The sequence below is a fragment of the Procambarus clarkii genome, chromosome 8, assembly GCF_040958095.1.
Source record: "Procambarus clarkii isolate CNS0578487 chromosome 8, FALCON_Pclarkii_2.0, whole genome shotgun sequence".
Lineage (NCBI taxonomy): Eukaryota > Metazoa > Arthropoda > Malacostraca > Decapoda > Cambaridae > Procambarus > Procambarus clarkii.
The window spans coordinates 5,288,277-5,303,542 of NC_091157.1; the positions used below are offsets into that span (position 1 = coordinate 5,288,277).

The 15,266-nt window shown below is 39.5% G+C and overlaps 1 protein-coding gene across 2 annotated transcripts in view; it reads left to right on the top strand.

Moving 5' to 3' along the window:
• Nucleotides 1–15,266, top strand: part of LOC123759607 (sodium-coupled monocarboxylate transporter 2) — a 47,189-nt gene that overhangs the window by 31,605 nt on the left and 318 nt on the right. For both annotated transcript variants that reach the window (XM_045744733.2, XM_045744734.2), the window contains exons 2-12: nt 2,969–3,325; nt 3,745–3,886; nt 6,105–6,185; nt 6,342–6,503; nt 9,451–9,663; nt 10,017–10,279; nt 10,506–10,689; nt 12,313–12,399; nt 13,009–13,172; nt 14,183–14,399; nt 14,672–15,266. The exon at nt 14,672–15,266 is cut by the window's right edge and continues 318 nt beyond it. In XM_045744733.2, the coding sequence (XP_045600689.1) occupies nt 3,132–3,325; nt 3,745–3,886; nt 6,105–6,185; nt 6,342–6,503; nt 9,451–9,663; nt 10,017–10,279; nt 10,506–10,689; nt 12,313–12,399; nt 13,009–13,172; nt 14,183–14,399; nt 14,672–14,806 (1,842 nt within the window). In that variant the 5' untranslated portion in view covers nt 2,969–3,131 and the 3' untranslated portion in view covers nt 14,807–15,266. The remainder of the gene's footprint in view (nt 1–2,968; nt 3,326–3,744; nt 3,887–6,104; nt 6,186–6,341; nt 6,504–9,450; nt 9,664–10,016; nt 10,280–10,505; nt 10,690–12,312; nt 12,400–13,008; nt 13,173–14,182; nt 14,400–14,671) is intronic.

Genomic DNA, 15,266 nt, shown 5'->3' on the forward strand with positions numbered 1-15,266 from the left:
ATATTGTTTCAAAACATTACCTTACCGGTAATTGCTCTCCATTGTGCTCTGCAAGACTTGTTTCTCTGTCGGGTTCCATTGTCATGCATCTCTTTCCTGAGTCTTATATAGAACAGTTTGTCTGTAGACTTGTCTGCTTCTCCTTTGAGTACTTTATAAAAGCGTCATTGTCGGTCTCAAAGGGATTATTTATTCAAGTAGCAGTCTTGATATTACTGGTGGCGTATGTCAGGTTAGCTATTGTATTATTATTAAATTTTGCCCCGAGGGGCGAGTTTATTGGGCAGCGCCACTCATCCTGTGAGTGGACACACCGCCATAGTGACAGTATTGGGCAGCGCCACTCATCCTGTGAGTGGACACACCGCCATAGTGACAGTATTGGGCAGCGCCACTCATCCTGTGAGTGGACACACCGCCATAGCAGCATGTTCAACACTCCCCAGTTAGAAAGCCCGCTGGGTTGTTCATCCTGTCACTTGTACCCAGACATAGCTGGGTACAAGTGACAGGATAATTGAGATATACGGTATATGTTGATATACCGGTCTTCTACTGTTTATAGTGACTCCAACGCTCCTTTACTATAAATACATAGTTTATTTATAGTAAAGTTAGTACCTTAACTACATTCCCGATAATACAACTGGAAGTTCATCCTACGCTGAAGACATTGTCTGCTAAGCGATGTCTTCACATCCTGCTTTTCCGTCATTAGCTACCGAGCCATCACAATCAACATTTTAGAATGTTTTATTTAGGTATCCTTCTACTTATACAATCATATATTTTTCATGTCCTGTCTCATACATACTCTTTTTTTTCTGTTGCAGGGGAACAATCACTATATTATTTGAGTTGCATTCCTCTCAAGGTGGTGTTAATTGTTTCTTAGGTAATGAAAAACATTCTCGTATCTTGTTATACAATAAAATACATTATACATTTTTCAACACCTTTGAACTGAGTGAATTAATTCATTACCTCCCCCCGCCTCTCAGTAATCTAATTCCCCAAGCTATATTTATCTCAGAAACTCTTTCTCTCTCTCTCTCGAATACTCTGTAAGTTCAATTTCATTCTCAATACAGGAGTCCTTATCGTACGAACGAGTTACGTTCTGCGAATGTGTTTGTAAGGCATTTGTACGTTCTACGAATGTGTTTGTAAGGCATTTGTTCGTTCTGCGAATGTGTTTGTAAGGCATTTGTTCGAAAGATGAAGCGAGATTTTCGATAGGCACAATGTTATAAATGGAGGGGGGCGGGGGGTTCGTTCCCGCGCCACCAAATCACAAAATCAATAATTTGGGGACTTATACAAAACACAGACCATTATTTACCTTGATTGATGGAAAGTTATCCTGCTTCTCAAAGTTGGCTGTTTTCGAGGAGTGGAAGAGATCTAGTTGCTGGAGGTGATGGAAAATGGCGATGCGTCTGGTGGTGGAGGGAGACTGGTAATTTTCAGTGGCACTGGGGAACGTTTGATGTTTGGAGATAATGATGGGGGTAGTGGCAAACACCTGTGGGGTCATCATCAGTGTCACTATCTCCTGTTGAAGATGGGTTTAGGTCTGACTTTTTGGTAAAGATTGTTGACGCAATTGATAGCGACTTTTTGATAGGCTATTGCTGGGCTGGAGACTGTCGGGATATGTTTTATCAAAGTACTTTGCACAACTATCTTATTTCCACAACAAGTAAATTATCTTGTAGGGTGAATGACCATTAAATATAATTGTTAAGTTAATTATTTAACATAATTTTTACAATTATTATTTAAAATAATTTTTAAGATAATTTAAACAATTTTTTTAAGATAGTATTTAAAAAAAAATAAGATAATTATTTAAAATAATTTTAAAGATAATTATTTAAAATAATTTTTAAGATAATTATTTAAACTAATTTTTAAGATAATTATTTAAATTAATTTTTAAGATAATTATTTAAAATCATTTTTGTAAGATAATTAAGATAAATAATTTAAGATAATTAAGGTATTTAGATATTTCTCGGCATAGTCGTCTTGCTCTTCCAAAATTGCAAAGGCCTCATTTACCAGCATTAAATACCTCCACAAGCAAGTAAGTAATTATCAAAAAAAGGCACCAAACCGGGAAGGCTATGTAGCAATACCTCCACAAGCTTCTTGGCTGTAACTCAAGTTTTGCTGGGGCAAACACCCAACCAAATCCTGCGGAACAGCTTGATCTTCAATCTTTGCTGCCTCTAACTCAATAAGGTTTTCATTTGTGAGCTCCTCTGAATTAAGAGTTCAATAACTCTTCCACATCTTCCTCATCAACGTCAAGGTTGGGATCCTTGGCAATTTTAACAATGTTTTCAGTCAACTCCTGCTGCTGATTCCCAAAACTTCACCAGCAGCTGATGCAGCACCTGCTGGTGTGGAACTCACCTAGTTGTGTTTGCGAGGGTTGAGCTCTGACACTTTGGGCCCTTGGGTGTGGGTGAGGCAGCACCAGCTGGTGACTTAAGGTGTGGACTGCAAGTGACGTCAAACAACCTGTTTTATAGTGGGAAAAGTTTGCATCAGTAAAACCTTGCTTCCTTTCCCTCTCTCTAAAGCCCCTCCCATTAACAATACCGTGTTGAATACACGGGACTGACATGTATACTAATGCTCTTTTTGGGAAGGCTGCAGCGTATGGAAGAACATAGCTTGAGGATGGGTAGTTTTCAGTTGGGTCCCGAGTTGGTCAACTCGGTCCCCGTCCAGAGTTGATGAGTCAAATTCAGGATATCTTATCAAAGTAAGATGTTCTTTTGATTAGTGTTATGTATTCCTCATTAACAATATCAGTTTAAAACAAGAATTCTGGAAACAAGGGAATGAGGCTAGCCCCTAACATCTGGCCTCCCAATCTCTAAAACAAACACAAACCCAATCTCTAAAACAAACAGGATTTTCAGTTGAAGCTAATTTGATATTTTCTTCCTTGCAGGTGTTTGTACCAACCCCATCTTGCACTTGTGTGTCTCGCCAGCCACTTCCTTGAGACGCAGATGATCAGCTCTCACCAGTAGGACCGTCACACATACTCCGAGGAACTTAACTTACCGCTAAGAAACTCACTTCAGCAGCTCAACTTTGTCACTGCTCGCACGATGACGGTGAGTGTCACAGAACTCGCTGATCGCTTCACATGGATCGACTACATGGTGTTCGGTCTCATGTTGGCTCTATCGGCTGCCATCGGTATTTTCTACGGATGTTTCAGCAAGAAACAGGACACCAAGGAGTTCCTCATGGCTGGCAAGTCCATGACCACCTTTCCCGTGGCCATGTCTCTCATTGCCAGGTAAATATATATTATGCCACGACTTATAAGTGTTGATATGAATTCAATTTAAATCTAGAACCTTGAGATTAACAAAGAATCATTATTGTTGTTTCAGCCGTCATCATTGTCCTCATTCCTAGTTCCACATTCACCCAAACTTTCATGACAGCATTGTCTAACGATAAATTTATTAGTTATTTATCTGTTTATCACCGTAGAGAAACACTGTTTATCTAAGGTGTTGCAGATATTGTTTACGAATTATTTCTGGGACATGAGGCTGCATGGTAATATTAACTCAAACCTGGTTAAATAAAATCTTATTTTGTCGTGTATTTGTATTGGGAGGGGGCGCGGTTTGATGAACAATAAAGTACTCAAGAGGAATATATTCTTATGTTTGAATATATTAGTAAATGTTTACCGTTTTTTGTCAGTTTCATGTCAGCCATCACGCTGCTGGGGACGCCGTCGGAGGTCTACCAGTTTGGGTTCATCTACTGGCTTATCGGCTTCTCCTACATCGCGGTCATGCCTGCAGCTGCCTACCTCTACTTTCCAGTCTTCTACAAGCTCCAGGTACACATGACTATCCTTTAATAATGCTGAAACCCCTTAATACTGTAATTATTTTGTCTGGGTGGGTTAAAGCCTCATCTGAAAGATGCTACACAAGTTGTCAGTTTCCTTTTCAGTTTTGCTACTAGTGCTTTAAATTGTAGTTTATTTACAATAATAACAATGGAAATACTAAGGTGTAATTTAGAAAAGCAACAACTGGAACATGGCATAAAATACAGAATAATATTATGATTTAAGTTTAATGGGGCCAATACTTGAAAGTAAACAAGGATCATACAGGACATTAGTAAACAATTTAACAGAGAAATGCAGTAATTAGATGACACTTAATGAAAAAGGACATAGTTATTAGTAAATTTAAGATATGAGTAACACAGAAATATTATCAATTACGAGGGAAAACGTGAGTGAAATTAGTAACATGATATTGATTATATGATATTAATTACATAGTATCAAGTAAATATTTCTTAGTCCCTCATTTAAAACAAGTTGAGACGCGTACAGCTTTTAATTACATTTGGGAGGTCATTCTACAATTTGGGACCCCTTGATTTGCATAACATTTCCACTGTGGTTGAGCCTCGAGCTAATAATATCAGATATTTGTTTCTCGTGTGGTGTGGTGACTCTTACAACCCTCGAAGAAGTGCTTAAGGTGAGGATTGGCATTGCAGTTCAAAGTTTTATAGATATAGAAAACGCTTGAGTAAATGTGCAAAGTGTTGCAATATCCAACCGACATTGCAACACATTTATCACGCTGTACCGACTTGCAGCCATCCGCTTCGAAAGAATCTGAAAATATTTCCGACACTCAACCTTAACAGAGTCTCACCCATCCAGCACACTGGAAAACTCGCCTTTCTACAACGTAGCAACTGCCACAACGCCCCAAACCCCCTCACAGACCTCGCTATCAATCAACAAACCACAGTTTAGCCTCCACCAACCACGATCCCGGTCAACCACCCAACACCTATACAAGTTAGCTAGCACCGAACATTGATGTTCGGTGCTTGATAGCAGTGCGGTGATCAGTGTATAGCTGACTGGCAGTGTTCGTGTCTCAGACCTTCCACGACAACTGGTGGGCATAAATATGATCTAACCTCGAGACATTCGTATGAGAAAGGTGCGTGAACCTTTCATTCACGTTCAACTGTTCACTGATGTTCATTCACGTTCAACTCCTGCCCATGAACCCCCGAAACGACGATTCATTTCCAAACTTTAGGTCGAAATAGTATAAGCTACTCTATCCTTTTGAAATGGATTTTATGGTCTCAATAAATGTACTTGAATCACCCCGCCCGTCACGTAGTTTCTGGACACCATTCAAGGCTGTCAGCAGTTGAGAGACGAACTTCATTAACGATGACTCCACACAGCATCACGTTTCCACTGGCTTTGAAAATGTCAAGCGTGCTGGCAGGGTCCTATAATACATGTGTCATTATGAGCCACTGCACCAGTCAATCAAATCAGGAGCTCACCCTTTCCTGCTCAGGAATGAAGCCAGCTAACACAACGTAACGGTCCCCTATTGTTACCTTCTCTTACTTGTTACAAAATGGTTTCAGCTTGTTATAAAGTTTTTATGACGTTAGAAAGTTGTTACTTGTTAGATAGTTGTTACAACTTGCTAAATAGTTGTTACAACTTGTTCGAACGTTGCATATTACAGCTGTGTTTTTTATGGCTATTTTGGTGTAAACAAAAGCGCTGGTTGTCCATTGAATGCAAGACATCTTAGGTTTAGTTGGAATGTTGTAATATAAACAAGGGAAAAAGTGATTAGTTTCTCAGATTAATTTCCCTTTAATTTCATAAGTAATTTTTGTTTTGTATAGACCAGATGAACTTTCTGGTGCTAATTAATTATAATATGAGTTAAAGTATTGAGTCAATAGTGTTTAATAGACGAAATTCAAGATTGATATCATATACATCATATTTAAAGGATGTACATAACTTTTTACCATAAAGTCCTACAAAATCTAGTTACTATTGTTTAGAATTAATTTATGTCTGATTTCTAGATGATGATAATGTATATGTTGATTAATTTAGAAAACAATGGAAATATCCTAAATCTTCAGTTTAACATCAGATGAGCTTTTTTATTCTGTACATTTAAATTAAGGAAGTTTACTGTGGGTGTAAGTCGCCCCTGAAGTATTATTATGAGTGTAATTGTGAGTTTGACCAACAGGTTACCTCCGCCTACGAGTACCTTGAGAAGCGGTTCCACAGAGCAGTCCGGTGGCTGGGCTCCTTCGTGTTTATCATCCAGGTGTGTAAGGCGGCTGTGTGTGTGTGTAGGATTGTAGCCCCAGATACCTGCAACAAACAAGGTTCCATTTGTGAGTCTTTGTCTCTGATGAATTACTTTCAATTATCAATAAAAGGGAAATAACTAAGATGAACTTGTTTTACTGTGTGGGGCCAGATGTCGCTGTACATGGCCATCGTGGTGTACGCTCCAGCACTCGCACTGGCTCAGGTCACCGGCTTCGACGTCTACGTCTCCGTCAGCCTCATCTGCTTCGTCTGCATCTTCTACACCACTCTTGGCGGCATGAAGGCTGTCCTCTGGACCGACGCTCTCCAGGTTAGTCGCCGCCTGCATTCATGCATCTTATATGCTTCCTTTCCTGCGCGCACGCATACGTTTTTCGTAAGACAAAAACGCATAGATGTTTAGCTATATAGCTATATTTTATGCTATATTTGAAAGAAATTGGCAACTAAGTACTTTTTATTATGGTCACAGACGACAGTGCTCAAAATATTAACAATACAGATGAGTTACCAATTATTCTCTATTTTTGTATTTTTCGTTTTCTTTGAAAACATAATTAGAGTAATTCAAGAAAAGTTTTTGATAGTGCATCTTTGGCACGAACACCAGGCTTCTCTGCTATGTTGATTGTGGGGTTTATGCCTCTCAACACTCTTCACCGATCGAATCCTTTATGCAGAATATGAATTCAAGATATACTCCAGTAAACTTCTGACTTGGTGCCTGTTAATCAAACAATTCTAAGGAATCTGATACGTAGTTTACTACGATGAATACTCTAGGAAGTCTACCACGACTTAAATTAGAAAATAATACGTGAACAAGAAGTGCACACAGCTGGTTAGAGTAGTGTAGCCTCCGTCATGTAGTCCAGTGCCGGGAAACGAGGCTATAGAAGACAGCTGTGCAACAGCTGTGCAACACCTGTCGTGAAGTCCCAGGTCAGCAAACAATAAATATATATTTAGATTATAGGCAACAAGGCACTGGGTCGTTGCCTTCCATGTATGCCAATCAAAACATTGAATATCAGTAGCCTGCCTAGCCTAAAGAATTTTAAATTAATTCTCTAAGTATAATATTATTTCAAATATAATAACAAATAAACAATTGATTAAATAATTCACCACGTACTTAGTTTGGGTAAAGATCCCACAATATAACCGGTGTTCTAGAAAATAGTGACACATACATCATTAATATAACGTCAAATTAATGAGTCACAATTATCCTTTATTATTTGTCGACACTGGGTCCTAAATGTCTTCTTCTAAATACTGTCCTATACTGTCTTCTAGTCGACTCAATCCTCCACCTGTGGAGGGGAGGGAATTATCAGGGGAAATCGCCAAGCCATTACGACTATATAGCACTTTGAAGGGATAAGGATTTGGGATGGGACGGAGGGAAGGAATGGTGCCCAACCACTTGTGGACGGTCGGGGATTGAACGCCGACCTGCATGAAGCCAGACCGTCGCTCTACCGTCCAGCCCAAGTGTGTGTGTATGTGTGTGGAGCTGAGAACATTATTTTATTTTCTGAAGCTGGAGGTCCCATGTGGCGTCCCGTTTGGGGCGAGTTGCTTCTTGTAGCACCTGATTATGTCTCTATTAATGTTAGTCAACACTTCAGAACGTCTTGTATAGATTTAAATGTCCCCTTGGACAATACTTACCGGTCGTATAACCAAGAACAAAGCGTATAGTTCATAATCTTGAGGTAAATACTCTGTACACTCCGACGTGGCGCGAGGTTAATGGCGTCTCTTCTTCCTTACTCAACTGAGAGTTTAAAGGAGCGCTGCTTTATTTAATTTAGTTATTGATTGATCAACAATATACTTATTAATTCTATTTAATACTTTATCACTAAGTTAAGGCATGTTTTATGAGCAATAATTAATATTACTAATATTAGATCAAATGAAAGCCAGTGTTAGTGGCGTCTCTTCTTACTCAATCGAGATTTTAAAGGAACGCTGGTTTATTTAATTTAGTTATTAATTGATCAACAATATACTTATTAATTCTAGTTATTATTTTATCACTAAGTTAAAGCATGTTTTATGAGCAATAATTAATATTATTAATATCATATCAAATGAAAGTCAGTGTTAGTGACGTCACAAGTGGGTGCAGGCAGCTCACCTTTATGGCGCCAACAATTAGAGGCGTCCAGAGGGCGGGAGTTGACCCTTGGTAATCTCCACATAAACTATCAATTACATTATACTGTGAATATTATCCTCATTGGTAAAGAATATTCGAACTGGAATATTATCTAGAAAGCAAAAGAAAGCTTTAATATTTATAATCCACATAGCCAGCATACATCCATCATCCAGAAAATTCCAAAATTCATCTGCCTCGTAAACTATCTAATGGAGTTTAACACGTTGCTGATAACATGTAGATTATAGAGAAACACCAAGAGTAAAAACTTAATGGTAGATGTCTATAATGGCGAGATTTGATCTGAAAATCTGCTTTGATCTGCAAGGGGTTATCCTAAGTTATTTGTAAGTTAGAATAATAACGATTAGAATAGTAGGGATTTACACACACAATTGAACAACAACATTTGCTAAAGATACGAAAATGTTACGAGAAATTAATTAAACAATCTGACAGTCACTTTAAGTCTAGATAGGCTTTTAAAATGGATGAACGATTGAACAGATGCAATTTAATTTACCATACCAGTACTTCTAATGTAATTTTTCAGCTGTTTCATACCCTCGCTAGGCTTTATTTAGATTATATATGGCGCTTAAAGGATTTTAGGCGACCGCAATTCAGTTTCAGTCTCCTCTCCATAACATAGATGCAATTTCACTGGAACTGGCACAGATGAATAATCCGAGGAATTAAAAACCTTTCATATGAGGAGAGATTTAGAAAATCTAATTTATTTCTGGAAAGGTGGAGAGTAAGCAGTGTTATGGCTGAGATTTATATACAAATGTTTGAAATGGTATCGAAAGAGGATATGAATCACGTGTTATGTATGTTAACACAAAATAGAAAAGGAATAATTGGAAACTAATTTGGGTAAGTTTGGATTGAGAAAAGACCTTAGTATGTATTGCATATTACTGATTTATGGATCAATTCCAGAGTAAGATAGATGTTTGATTGGTGGATTATTTCAGAGAATAAATATATATTTGATTGAATTTGGTTAGTTATAAATATCTCTAGCTATCTCTCATAGGCCAATAGGATATCTGCAGTTTCCATTGTTCTTATGTTCCAGACACTCATCATGTACGCCAGTATGATGTTCGTCATCATCAAGGGCGCTGTTGACGTCGGAGGATTCAGTGCCGTCTGGGAGAGGAATGTTGAGAGCGGCCGAGCACAGCTAATCGACTTCGACCCGGATCCCACCACCAGACACACCTTTTGGACGCTAGTTATTGGAGGATATTTCACCTGGATCACCATATACGGCGTCAACCAGGCGCAGGTACGGTCTCCGCAAGTGTGACTGTGTAGGAAAGGTGCTTCTTCGTCCCATTATCTTACTCGGATGTTACTTTTTGAGCTTATCATTCCGGAAAAAAGAGTATTAGCTCTTGGGCTCAGTTATCACCCGGTTCCCGTTGTCGGTTCCCAGAGAATATCTATTCGCTTCATGAGGAGAGGAGATAAGCTCTTTCACAGCGTTCAGAATTGTTTGAGTGACGTACATACTTCCACGAAGTGTTTTGAAACATCCACTTGTTTAGAATTTGAACAGGAATTGAGGTTTTTGTAATATTTAAAATTTCTCTGTGTGAAATAGTCATAACAATTTACACATTCTTGGCGTACGTGCAGGTTCAGCGATACCTTAGCGTCCAGACAAGACAAATGGCCGTCAACGCCTTGTGGGTCAACTTGGTGGGACTTTTTGTGTTAATGATCACCTGTTCCTTCGGCGGGATGGTTGTGTACGCCAAGTACTATGACTGTGACCCCATCCGGGCTGGAGTTGTCACCAAGGGAGACCAGCTCTTCCCGCTCTTCGTCATGGACACCCTTGGACAGTGGAAGGGACTTCCAGGACTCTTCGTTGCCGGCATATTCGCCGGCGCTCTCAGGTAAGACCTTTTTCCTTTGTAGTTATTGAATAGTTAAAGCAAAGTTTCATGTTTCTGCATTACAACAGTCTCCGAGCTATAGGTATAGTCAGCAGAAAAGCTCTTACTATTTTCTGAAGATATTCGGCAGATCACTTTGCCAAGTTGAATAATAACAGTTATCAAACACGATTACAAGTACCAGGAATTGTATTCAACAAATTAATTATTATTCGTTCTCTACCAGCACCGTTTCTTCCGGGTTGAACTCTCTGGCGGCCATCGTTCTGGAGGACTTCATCAAGAGCGGGTGTTATCCAGGCATCTCCGACACCGCCAGCACCTGGGTCTCCAGGGGCCTCTGCGTATTCTTCGGTCTCATCACTTTTGCTCTCGTCTTTGTAGCAGAGCAACTCGGCAATATTTTGTCTGTGAGTAGGTCTGTTACTGACTACATTAACTATATGCTCCCTGTATTGCACTACACGTTCACTCTAAGTTCTGTATGTTCCCTAGATACTCAGTATGGTTTCCTTTTTCTTGAAATGTCTCATGAGATGTCTTTTGAAATGTCTCCATGTGGATAAGGATTCTTAGCTTTGGTGATAATTGTCTTCTATGTAAATGTGAATTTAATGGTAAATAATTTTAATAACAAATGTTTTTAATGCATCTGCTCCCACTTGGTGTGCTAATTTTATAGCCTGATGAACACTGACCCCTCAAGGTCTTGTACCATTGCTGCAGAGACAAGAGCCCCACACCGAGCACTCTGTTTTGCTTCTTTTAAAAACATTTGCCAGATGTTTTGCCTTTCCCTTAGTTCATAAAATAACTCATGGTCAGTTATAATGGTGTAAACCTTCTTGGTGTTCTTCTGTAAGTTTTTGTATGGTGATGTATTTGATGCATATTTTAAAGCCCCCAAAAGAGCCAGGCGATATCTCATTGAAAAGGTTATTCCACATAGATTTTACTCTATTTAGAACCCACCTTTCCTTCGTGTCCAACAGCCATTTTTAAATAATTTTTTATTTTATTTTTAACATAAAAGACTAGCCTGAAATTAAACATTTATGTTTAATTTCATAGTCAGGCTAGTCTTTTATCTTGATCTTATTGTTAGCCTTTCAAAGATATATCTGTAACTGTACACCATATTCAACAAATTTAGCAAGTTAATATGATAATACATGCTTTCCAATTAGTCATAGTTTTAAGTTTCTGGGAACTCTTTCTGTCTTGAGATTTTCTGAATAATAGTACATTTCTTGCACATATCTCATTGTATGTGATGGGCGACCAACAGGCCCGTCAGAGTTGCGGGACATTAGATAACGGGGGGGGGGGGGGTCTCTCTCTGCTGGACAACCGGCTGTAGTAAGACTCCTCTTAATAACGTCACTTACCTCTCTATGTTGCATGCCATCCTCCTGTGCTTTGGCATAGCAGCGCATGCCGGCCGTACCTGTCGGCCACTGCCTCGCAACAAATACACCTATATTCGGTGTGAATTGGGGCAGCGAGGTAGAGAGCCACGGCAATTCGGAAGGCCTGCGGTGTAAGACGCGTGCCGGTTGTTGACATAGGGGTTGCTAATAGGAAGTCACCTACATAGGGAACTGCTACAGCTCTAAGTCGAGCAGTGAGTGTCATATGGTGTTGTTGCTGCTTCTAGGCATGTAGCAGCTGCTTGGTATACAAATCTTGTGATCTTGGTGAGATCTGCATACTCCTAGCCGTCAGTTACCATGGTGACCCGTCATCTGTTTACACACAGCTTCACACTTGCACTGGGGCTCATCACACGAGGCCTCCAAGATGATAATTTTTGTCACATGGTTCAGGCTATGCAAATGCTGAGGAAATTGGAAGAATTTCTTTCTTACGTCTGCTTGGAGAATGCCAGATCATTTACAGTATCAAAGTTTACCCCAGTATGTTTTAACCAATTATTTGAGTGTGTATGTGTGTGTTTACGTATGTGAAGAAGTGTGCGTTATATGGAACCGGCCACCAATGATATTTATATAGAATTATGTATTACATTGCAGGCCGCGTTGAGCATATTCGGCATGGTTGGAGGGCCTCTGCTGGGAGTCTTCACCCTCGGCATGTTCTTCCCTTGGGCCAACGCTATCGTAAGTCCTTCAAGTGTTGGAAGTCTTTGTTGCACTGACAGCCAGTTATATCTCAATATAATCATCAACAGTACATTCTTATCTCACATAAAGACTGAGTCAGTCTCTAAGTTCAAGTTCAAGTATGTTTATTGAGACAAGAAAAAAATACATCTCAAAGGGATAGAGTAGCTTAGGCTATTTCTACCCCCCCCCCAAGAGTCTGTTTATTGAGACAAGAAAGAAATACATCTCAAAGGGATAGAGTAGCTTAGGCTATTTCTACCCCCCCCCCCCAAGAGTCAGTCTCCAACTCTGGAGAAAAGTTCTATCAACATAATTATATGCACAAATACATAAACATGAATCAAGAAATAACGAATGAGGACTTGTGAAGTAAATATGTGCAACAAGGGTGTTCTAGCGACCCTTGGACCTGAACCCCAGACTTCTTGCTGGCAAGAATACAAACCTCTGGATCACACTAACATTCGACCATTTTCAACCACATGTTAAGGAATTCCATTCACTTCAACAGTAAATTGTCAATGATATCAGCATTAGATCATTTGAATAATTATGTATTTATCTATTCCATTCACGATATCCTACTTATCCTACATCCTACAGGGAGCTTTCGTTGGTGAAATCGTCAGTTTGATCTTCATGTTCTGGATCGGGGTGGGCCATCAGGTGGCCAGATCCTCGGGCCAGATCAAGCTGGTGGCCATGCCCACTAGCATAGACGGCTGTCAGAACCTCACCATCACTGAGCCCCCCTTCATATATGTACCGTAAGTCGCTGCATGTTCAGATACTCAGTACTGTAATTCCAGCCAATCATTTACAATAACAAAAACGTATTTTTAACTTTTAAATAAATATTTTGGTGACCATAGTTTACATGATAATAGAATTCCTTTTTAACACGGAATTGGAAAGTTATATGAAGACCAACAATTAGATAAGAAATTATAACTGACATACACACAAGTGCTATACTAACTTCAGCAAAAATAGCCTCACCTGTCTGGGTTGCTGATAATCAAAATTATTCCACGCTTCTGTATGTGTTGGGTGGACTAAACTGGACTTTCCCTGAGAAATACAAGACTGTATTCCACACTAGAAAACCCAAAAAACTGAGTACTTCCCACGATGGTTAATTGCATATTTACTTTACAAGTTGTGTTTGAAAACTGCTGGAATACTTACGGTAATTGTCTATCTAATATTCTATTTAGAATTTCATCGTTGTTTGTCACTCATAATACGGATTCTGTAAACGTCATAACACAACAGATGTTTTGGCAAAAGCTGAAATTTCAGAAAGCTTTCTCATGCTTGTCATTCGCAAGTATTGTTGGTTTTTTAATCTCGATAAAACATACGACGCTTCCTGTAGCTTCAACAGTTTTCCTCCAGACACATAACAAGATAAATACTAGAATTGCTTGAATTGGGTAACTTTTATATAACTGGGAAGTTTCTTAATTCATGGATCAATAGCCTCATTATTCCCATTCCTAAATCTTCCTTATATTACGGACCTTGGGGTTCTATTCCTGAGCCCATTTTGTACATGCTATAAAAAGACTGTTGATATGTATGTATTAAACTATGCAACTAGCTTATCAAGGCTATAACTTGTTTAGTAAAATGAAGTTCTGGGTTCAGCTCTTCTGCCCAAAATGTGCCTCTGTAACCTTTTGTACTAAACCTCACAGAAGGGGTATGGGGTAAACAAAACTGAAACTCTAGTATTTTGAGTTGAGTACATTAACTGTTGATGTTTTTGCCACAGTGAGGGCGAGGAGCCAGGTGAGGCGCTGGCCTTGTACCGCCTGTCTTACATGTGGTACTCTGCGACGGGCTGCTTCACTGTGATCATCGTGGGCATGCTGGTGACGCTGGTGACTGGTAAGCAAGATGTGCGGGCTGTTGACCCTCGCTGTCTCTCCCCCGCCGTCATGTGGTTCAAGAACTGGCTGCCAGGACTCAATGGTCTCGGAGAAGACTACGTGAGTATCCCCTTCAGTTTTTATATGTATTCCATCCCTTCCAGCTAGTTTCCCCGAGAAGAATACTTAGTCTTTAATATAATGCACAGATTAAAGGCGTAATTAATTTTTAAATGTGGAATTTTTGGTCTTTTGATACAAGTTGCTTAGCAATTTTGTGCTTTGAATTCAATTTTACATATTTAAACATAACCCTATCCACTTGAGCAGTGAGTACTATATTATGTTTTCTCTCATACAATATTGAAACATTATTTTTTTCCTTTTTACAGATTGACGAAGAAGATGAACTGAGGGAGAGTAAAAGCAGCAGTTCCTTTGGCAACACCAACCCAAGTTTCACCCCAGAAATGATGGAGAAAACATACGGGGACTACACACCTGAGAAGGAGAGCTCGAAGCTGTAAAATATTAATTTTAAAATGCAGTTTCTGCACTCGGCTACCTAACTTGCGAGCTCCGAGATCACAAGCCTAATGCACTATGAGAGACAACTGAGAATTCTTCTCCATGAGAGTAATAAGATAAGCAATCAGCTTTCGCATTCTGCACCAGGCTTCCGGCCCCGCCAACACCACGAGAGGCAGGCTCCATGCTACACAATGTTGCCCCTGTTCAGTTATTGTGGGTTATGTAGAGCTCCTGAAGTGCAACTTTGCTTGTGGAATGCAATGTGAATTATTGTTTTGATGACAGGAATTTGTATTGGGCATTGCTGGCTGGGATATATCACGGAAATTATGGTCATTATTGTATGATATTATGACACTAATTGTGATGACTTTGCATCGATAACTTAAAAAGCCCACTGACAGCTGCACTATAATATGACACACACACCACTCTACTTTATAGTAGTACTAGCAA